Source organism: Phocoena sinus, chromosome 15 (assembly GCF_008692025.1).
Source record: "Phocoena sinus isolate mPhoSin1 chromosome 15, mPhoSin1.pri, whole genome shotgun sequence".
Taxonomy (NCBI): domain Eukaryota; kingdom Metazoa; phylum Chordata; class Mammalia; order Artiodactyla; family Phocoenidae; genus Phocoena; species Phocoena sinus.
Genome location: NC_045777.1, coordinates 67,356,177 through 67,365,260, shown reverse-complemented (window position 1 = coordinate 67,365,260; position 9,084 = coordinate 67,356,177). Strand labels below are relative to the sequence as shown.

General features: G+C 48.0%; 1 protein-coding gene across 2 annotated transcripts in view; it reads left to right on the top strand.

The window, feature by feature from the left end:
- The first annotated feature begins 882 nt into the window (after positions 1 to 882).
- USP31 (ubiquitin specific peptidase 31) overlaps positions 883 to 9,084 on the top strand; it is a 70,941-nt gene continuing 62,739 nt past the window's right edge. For both annotated transcript variants that reach the window (XM_032605287.1, XM_032605286.1), the window contains exon 1: positions 883 to 1,621. In XM_032605287.1, the coding sequence (XP_032461178.1) occupies positions 1,004 to 1,621 (618 nt within the window). In that variant the 5' untranslated portion in view covers positions 883 to 1,003. The remainder of the gene's footprint in view (positions 1,622 to 9,084) is intronic.

The window sequence follows — 9,084 nt, the reverse complement described above, 5'->3', positions numbered from 1 at the left end:
CCACCTGATATTTGTGGGTCTGTGACCTTTTGTTTAGAAGGCAAGTCTAGGGGCTTTGAAACATACTTGGGTTTGAAATGGGTAAGAGTCTACCAATCTCAAAGGAATTGAATGGAAGATTGAAGGAGAGATTGCATGCTTAGCGCAATGCTTGTAACGGCGGCTATTATCAGCATCCACTAACGAGAGCACGTAGAAACCCTGTTAGTTTCACACTTCGTCGTACTCCCAGCGTCTAGGACCGTGCTTGGCACTAACAGTAACTGTTGAATGAATGAAGGAATGATGGTAGCGCTCAGGGTGGTCTGAAAAGGAAGGTATTCTGATAATATAGTTTCACCGCGACCCCAAAGTGCCGCCTGGAAGACAAACCTGGCCGAAATGTGCCAGGCTCTGCGATGGCGTGGGCAAGCAGACCGTCGGGGTCCCTCGGGAGCCTGGCGGGGCTGGCTTGCCCAGGATCGGTCAGGGCCATGTCTATCACCTCTTCCAGAGTATGGTAAGGGGGCGTCCTGATTCCTGCACTTTCCCAAGGCCTCCACCATCAGATAGGTCAAGACGGACTCCCACGCCGGGGCATCCATCACCCAGCGCTAGCCCAGCGCTAGCCCAGCGATACCCCGCGGCGCCTGGACCTTGACCACACTAGACATGGCTTCCCTCGGGCTTCACGGAGCAGTACCGTGCCCGGAGCCGCCAGTCATCGCGTCTGGCTGGGGAGGCAGCTCCGTTTCCGCAGTCAACATGGCGGCCTCGGCGGCTTCAGCGCGGGGCGGGGGAGCTGGGAGGCGGGTCACGTGAGCGGCCCAGCTGGGCGGATCTCGCGCGCTCCCGCCCGCCCCGCCGGCCGCGGCTCGCTTGCTAGCTTCGCGGCGCTCTGAGGTGTGTGGGGCACCGAGTCCCCCGTCCCGGTGAGTCGCGGCGCGGCGGGATGCGACGGCGGCCGTGGCGGGGACGCGGGCCGGACGGGCGGACGCGGTGATGAGCGTCAGCGGCCACCGCCATGTCCAAGGTAACGGCGCCCGGGCCCGGGCCGCCGGCGGCGGCAGCGGGCGGGAAGGAGAAGCGCTCCTTCAGCAAGCGGCTGTTCCGGAGCGGCCGCGCGGGCGGCGGCGGCGCTGGGGGCCCCGGGCCGGCCGCGCCCTCCTCGCCCTCATCGGCGCGCTCGGTGGGTAGCTTCATGAGCCGCGTCCTCAAGACGCTGTCCACGCTCTCGCACCTTAGCTCCGAGGGCGCCGCCCCGGACCGCGGCGGCCTCCGCAGCTGCTTCCCGCCCGGGCCCACGGCCGCGCCCACGCCGCCGCCGTGCCCGCCGCCGCCCGCCTCGCCCGCGCCGCCCGCCTGCGCCGCGGAGCCGGTGCCCGGGGTGGCGGGGCTCCGGAACCACGGCAACACGTGCTTCATGAACGCCACGCTTCAGTGCCTCAGCAACACCGAGCTCTTCGCCGAGTACCTGGCGCTCGGCCAGTATCGGGCGGGGCGGCCCGAGCCCTCGCCTGACCCCGAGCAGCCCGCGGGGCGCGGCGCGCAGGGCCAGGGTGAGGTCACCGAGCAGCTGGCGCACCTGGTGCGGGCCCTCTGGACCCTGGAGTACACCCCGCAGCACAGCCGCGACTTCAAGGTGAGCCCCTGGGGCACCCGCCTGCCCAGAGCTTCCTTCCCCGCTTCCGTCGCGGCCGGAGGACTGATGCTCTGGTTGCCTAAGGAAAGAGGAGCGGGCCTCGAGTCCGGGCAGATGGCGCTGATTGCGAGGGACAGTCATTCACTCATTCAGGCGTCGCGCATTTGTAAGGGCTTGCTACGTGGCGGGCCCTTTGATGGGCACAGGGGAGGGATGGGACAATGGGCAAGACTGTCTGCCATCCTGGAACTTACATTCTTGGGGGTGGGAGGGTTGAGCTTGGCTTCAAATCCTTGTTCTGCCACTTACTAGCGGTGTGACCTCGGGCAGGTTACTCTATCTCTCTGTGCCACAATTTCCTCATCTGGTACCTACCTCATAGGTGGTTGTGAGCTGCTAACAAGTTGATATGTTGGGTTGAACCCTATGAAGTTACCCACTGTTGACCGTTCTGATTTACAGATTGGCACTTTTATGGCGTTCAACCTGGTATGTAAAATGCTTCCATTGTGTGCAGTGCTATGAGTATTTGCTGCCATTATTATTTTTAGTATTAAAAACTTTAACAAGTTAAAGAGGTGGTACCAGACAGTGGTTTAAAGGAAGTAAAACCTGGTGATGTGACTGATGTGCTGGTAGGGTATGTTACATGGGTTAGGGTGACTTCTCGGAGGAGGTGATGTTCTGAGACTTGAGTAACCACAGGAAGGGCCAGCCTTGAGGAGCTCAGGGGAAAGCGGTTCCCAGGTGTAAGGCAAGTGTGGACACCTTGAGACAGGAAAGAGCCTGGTGTACTTGACCCGCAGTGTAGCTCCGGGATGGGCAAACTCTTTCTGTAAGGGGCTGCATAGCAAATGTTTTAGGCTCTGCTGTTCAAGATGCAAACTCGAGGATATTAAGTAGATACATATATAACAAGAAAAGACACATTTCTACACATTTTTTATTGCCTAAAATAAAAATGTTATAATAATTGAGTACAATATTTTGTAATACAGGTCTACTAATGAGAAGCATGGGACTCTTCTTTTGGAGAGTACGACGTTTAACTTAATTGGAGTTCAAAATTAATGTTCCCTGTTGTCAAATTGATTACAAGCATTCATCTCTCCAAATCATTCGTAGCTCACAGGCCGTACAGAAACAGGCAGTGGGCTAGATGTGGCCTTGGGTCCTTGTTGTGAGTGCGTGAGAGCTGAGAGTGGAGTGTGAGTGGTGGGCTGAGGCCAGGTGGTGTAGGATCATAAATTTAGGCTGTAGTACTAAGGAAATGGGCTCTTACTCTAAGCAAAAGGGGAAGATCATTTGGGATTGTATAAGGGATACTTTTAGGTGGGAAATGGATATAAATAGAATGCAATCACACAATGAGAAAGTTAATTCCTTTTCTGTTCTCTTTCTGTCCTGATCATGCCCAAGAGAAAGTCTCAGCTTGGTGGTTAGCTTGTCTTTAACATCTTTTGCTCACTCCCCCACCTTTTTTTTTTTTAAATTTGTTTATTTATTTTATTTATGTATTTTTTGGCTGTGTTGGGTTGCCCCTGCTGTGCGTGGGCTTTCTCTAGTTGCGGCGAGCGGGGGCTACTCTTTGTTGCAGTGCGCGGGCTTCCCATTGCAGTGGCTTCTCTTGTTGTGGAGCATGGGCTCTAGGCGCACAGGCTTCAGTAGTTGCGGCACGCAGGCTCAGTAGCTGTGGCTCGCGGGCTCTTGAGCGCAGGCTCAGTAGTTGTGGCGCACGGGCTTAGTTGCTCCACGGCATGTGGGATCTTCCCGGGCCAGGGCTCGAACCCGTGTCCCTTGCATTGGCAGGCAGATTCTTAACCACTGTGCCACCAGGGAAGCCCCCCGTTTTTTTTTTTTTTTAAATAGAGAATAAACTTCAAGTTTAGAGATCTGAATAGGTAACAGTAGCTAGAATTTAATAAGGTTATGTCTTCATTGGATTTTTCCTTACATTTGTCTTTTTTAAAATAAATTTATTTATTTATTTTTGGCTGCGTTGGGTCTTCGTTGCTGCATGTGGGCTTTCTCTAGTTGCAGCGAGCAGGGGCTACTCTGTTGCGGTGCGCGGGCTTCTCTTGTTGTGGAGCACAGGCTCTAGTTGCACAGGCTTCAGTAGTTGTGGCACGCAGGCTCAGTAGTTGTGGCTCACGGGCGTGGACTCTAGAGCACAGGCTCAGTAGTTGTGGCTCATCGGCTTAATTGCTCCGCAGCATGTGGGATCTTCCCGGACCAGGGCTCGAACCCTTTGCATTGGCAGGCGGATTCTTAACCACTGCACCACCAGGGAAGCCCTGTCTTCTATTTATGGCATATGGTACTGGCATTCCATTGGTGCTATGAAGTTTCTTTCTAAAATACACTTATTTAAGTATGAATAAATGATTTGATTAAAATATAAATTGGTCAGCTATCTAAGGGAATCAGCTTGGTTGAGGACCTACTGTCTTGCTGAGGAACAACACTGCCAAGGTCCACTCCTCTCCTTTTAATACATTTTACTTACATGTTATTTATATTTATTTATGTTCTACCCTGTTTTTCTCAAAAAGAAAAAAATGGTTGTTTGATCTTGGAAATTTGAATGGAAATACTTGACTGGGATAGGGACTGGAAAAAAAGAGATTCATGTCAGAGATCTCAAAATAAGAAAGTAGGAGGGAATGGCAGCCAACCAGGTACTATTGGTCTTTTTCTTTTTGCCTATACGTGCTTGCAGGTAGCCACAGCAGTTGCAGACTTTTCAAGGTCACAGCCTAGTGTTTTAAGTTTGGTTTTCCATTCTTTTCCAAAATGTGAAAATCAATTTCTACAGCATTTTTGTATGTGAACATTTCCACTGCTTTTTAAGAGAGTGTGTTTACTTTTTTATCAATTAAAAAGCTGTAACAGAATTGGGTCAATAATTCTAGAAAAGCATGCTTTGGCAAAGTTGAACAGGTTCTTAGAGGCCTTTTTTCCCCTGAATTTTATTTTATTTATTTTTTTATACAGCAGGGTTCTTATTAGTTATCCATTTTATACATATTAGTGTATATATGTCAATCCCAATCTCCCAATTCATCACACCACCACCCCTACCCTGAGGCCTTGTTTTTAAAAAATGTAATCTTCTGAACCGTTAGTAGATTTCACTTTGCATTCATTCATTCACCTCCCTCTGTTGAAGGTTTATTCAGTCAGTTAGGAATGCGTTCAGCACCAGAAAGAAGAAGCCCTAATGACAGTGCCTTAAGCAATAAAGATGTTGAATTAGCTCACCTGTAAGAAGTCTGGAGGTAGGTGGTTCTAAGGTGGTGCAGTGGCTTTATGGGCCCAGCTAGGACCCAGACCATTTCTGTGTTTCCATTCTGTTGTCCTTAGCTATCAGTGGGCCTTTTGTCCTTAATGTTTGTCACCTCAGGGTTTTCTACCAAGTCAAGCCAGGAAGTCGTTAGGGAAATAAAAGTTCTTCCAGAAGCCCCCTAAACAGGCTTCTACTTACATCTCATTAACTATAATCATGTCTCTTGACCACCCTGGCTGCCATGGAGGCAGGAAGGTGGTGTTTGGGTTTTCCTGCCTTAATAGAAGAGATGAGTAAAGGAGGGGATTGCCCTGTAGGCAGCCCACCAAAGTGCTTCGCCTACCACGTGCCAGGCACTCTCACGTGGGGAAGACACTGCGCCTGCGTGTGAAGCACAAAGGAAGTTGAAGCACCAAGCCAGAGGATGCGGGCTCACCAGTCACCACGCCCCCCTCACCTGCTGGTGATATTGATATTTGAGGCGGATACTCTTCTCTCCTCTTCTTGAGCTCACATTCAGCGTCAGAATCCTGTTGAATTCTGGGCTCCAGACAGCCACTACCAGTTGGCAGAGGAGATAAAACCAATTTGCCATGTTGAGATAATTTGCCTTGAGGTCTCGAAAAGCACTTAGTATGTCTTTGCCTGTACTTTTATAGTCCTAAAACTTCTTTAAGTTCCTAACAATTTGGTTTGTAAAATTTTCAATTTGGATTCTAACCACATTGATTTCAGCTTTAGGAGCTTGTCAGGTAAACGGATTTTTGGTTTTGGATGAGCTAGATGGTTGTTATGGTTGGATTTTCGTTTTCCAGAATGAAAGAAGTTGACTGGTCCAATCTTGGTAAGCTTTAAGAAACTTCTCTAGCTGCCACTTATATCTTTTTCTTTTTTTGTGCAGTCCTTTTTCTCCTGCTGATAGAGTAGCGGTTGTCAACCAGGGCACTTTTGCCTCCCCTACCCCCTCACTTCTGGGGACATTTGGTGATGTCTGGAGACACATACTTGGGTGTCACAGCTGGGGTGGGGTGCTACTGGCAACTAGTGGGGAGACTCCAGGTTTGGGGCTAAGTGTCATACAACATGCAAGACAGTATCCCTCAAAAAGGATAATCCAGCCCCAAATGTCAGTAGTGCTGAGGTTAAGAAACTGTTGGAGGAATGTTTTGAACTTCCTTAGTGCAAGTTTTCCTTACTTTCCCAGCCTTTAATGGTTATCTTGTTACTTTTTCTTCTCTGTGTTTGCTGCAGCACTAGAGTAAAGGTTGGACTTCACTGGCAGGATCCTTGGATCACTGTCTTAGTAAAACTGTGACAGTAAGTAAATCATTTTGAAACCCGAATGCTCAGTGTGCTGTTGTAAGAGGAAATAAGCCTATTGTCCTAACTTTAACAGGATGCTAGCTTGGGTGCTCCAGGTTCGTACAGATGCTTTCTGATTTCTAGTACTCAGTGCCCTTTCGCAGCAAGTGAAAGATGGAAGGTCATCTTTCAAGTAACAAAGATAGGTTTTACAGCAGCAGTTTTCAAACTGTGCTTCCAAAGAACAACTAGAACAGAGTGATCTACTGATAAAAGAAATGTGGGGACTCCTTTCAAATTTGCAGGAAAACAAAAAGTAATTGATGAATCAAATTTTCTCTCCCACATGTTTTTCCTTGAACTTTGGTGCCTGGTGGTGCTTATTTATTAGTGAGAGTTCTTGGGTTACAAAGGGAGTATATGTGTGTAAATGAGTAGTGGCAGAGAAGCTAGCAACCAGGGGCTTCCGCTGGCTCAGTTTCACACCTTACTTTGTCATGGATTCATGCTGGGGAGCTCGGATTTTATGCTGCAGACCTGTGATAAAAGTTTTCCTCGTTTGTATGAAGCTGTTTAGTATGTTGACATTTCACAGTGGTTCCCAAGAAGTGATCTGATTTTAAGGTGTCCCTCAAATTAATTTGAAAAATAGGAAAAAAAAATGAAATAGTGTCGGTCACATTCAGATTTGTGATGGTATTAAATAGAAAGTATGTCTCCTCCTGGTCTGTTCTCTTGTCTGTCAAATGCTGTCAGTTCTGTTTTAGTGAAGTTCCACATCTTTGAAGAAGGGCGGTGAGAGAATCATCAAATTTTAGACTTGGAAGCAGATGTGAGTGAAATGTGAGTGGTCCTCAGCCTTTCTGGATGCGGAAACTAAGGTTCACCTCCTGGCTAGAGGCTGAGGGAGCAGAACCAGAGTTCTGACCACCCCCCGCATGCCGATGCATGCACTGAGCCCTGGTTCTGAGGTCGTCTTATTAGCACAACCACTGAAGCGACAGGTCTCAACATAGAACATAAACAGGGAGGGTGGACGTGCTGAAACATGTAACATTTTTTTCCTCTAAGTTTGCGGTGCTAAATCGTAGTGAAAATAAGGTCAGCTGCAGCTAGCTTTATATATGTGCTATTGCTCCTGAGACTTAGGTGCTTTTGGAAGACTTCCTTAAAAAATTATCCTTTCAGACCATTTAAATGCATATATAAACACATCTTTTACATTGATGGGCTTATACTCTCCATAGAGTTCTGTAACTTGCTTTCCCTTATGCCCCTATACTGGACTTGAAAATATATCACGGGTAGCCATAGCTTTCATTGTTTTTTTGTTAATACATCCAAGTCCACCTCATTCTTTTTAATGGTTGTATAGAAGCCCATGGATGGGTGTTTTGGTTGTATAAAATTTTTAACCATTATAGCCAATCCTTCAACGTATATCAAGTCTCCTTTTCTAGGGAGTGGGTCTTAGCTGTGACGTTGCTGAGTCAGAGGGAACGGGCATTTACCCTGTTGATGCACCTCACCAGACTGCCCAGCAAAAGCCTGTGTAGGACAAGACTCTGACCCATCCATGCTGCATGCTAGGGCCTCGCTGCTGACACGTGCTTCCTCTTTCAAGTGACTGCCCTATTCTTCAGTTTTCAAACTTATTTTCTTTCACGTAGGTCAGTTTTGTTCCTCTAGGTATGCCTGTTCTCCACTCTTCTTAAACGTGTATGTCTCTCTTTCCAGACATGTCCGCCTGATGTGTGCAGCTTCTTATCAGGTGGTAAAGGGGACTCATGAGAAAGTGCAAGAAAAGCATTGAAGAGGACTAGTTGGGGAATAAAAATACACAGGACAATTATGGACTCTCATGTTTGCTGACTTAAACCACATTTACTGAGCAATTATTGTGTATAAAGGGACTAGTTTAAGGGAGAGGGTGGGAATAGAGGATTAAGTATGACGATTATAGGACAAAGTTCTTGCCCTCAGAGAACTTACCAGTTTTATAGGGAAATTTTTAAAAAATTGTATTGACTGGGAAAGTTCAGTGGGAGTTCAGAGAAGGGTGAAATCGTTGTGAGCTGAAGTGCAAGTAGAAGATTCATTCATTCATTGTTGGCAGTTAAGCTTCTACAAATTTATGAATTTATGGAGCTCCTAACTCTGTGCCACGTGCTGTGCTAGTCCTTGGGTATATGGGGTAAACCAAATGGTATGGTAATGTAAAAAAATGGTGCCAGGTCCCGTGATCCATTCCTTCTTGGAACTTCTATTGTTACAGGGGATGCAGATGTTAAACACACACTGATAAATGTGAAATTTAAAATTATTAGAGCTAAGAAGGAAAAGATAAGGTGTATGAGAGAGAATGATGGGTGTGGCCAGGTAGGAGTGATAAAATGTATTCAAAAGGCTCTGCAGGGGACAGGGCTGGGGTCCATTTGAAAGTCTGACAGGCCTTTTTCATGGCTTAGAGAGCTAGGAGGGGTGTGGGATAGATGAGGCTGGAAAAGGAGGTCAGGTAGACAGAGGCGGGTCCTGTAGGACCCCCTTGTAGACCCAGGTTAGGGGTTTAGATTTGATTCTAAGAGCAGTGGGGAGCTGTTGCAGGTTTTAAGCAGAGTTCTGGCATGATTTCCTTGAAATGTGAAGTGTTCATTCTGAGTCTGAATAATGGATATAGACTGGAAGCAGGGAGGCCAGTTCAGAGGTTTTGCGAAGGTGGTGGATGGGATGGAGAAGCGGATAGATTTGATATATATCTGGAGGTAGACTCGACGGGACTTGCTAAAGGATTGATTCTGGGGAAGGCACTGAGGCAGAGGGGAGCAGCCAGAATAGCGCCCTGGTGTTTGTTTTGAGCAAGAGAGTGATTACTGGT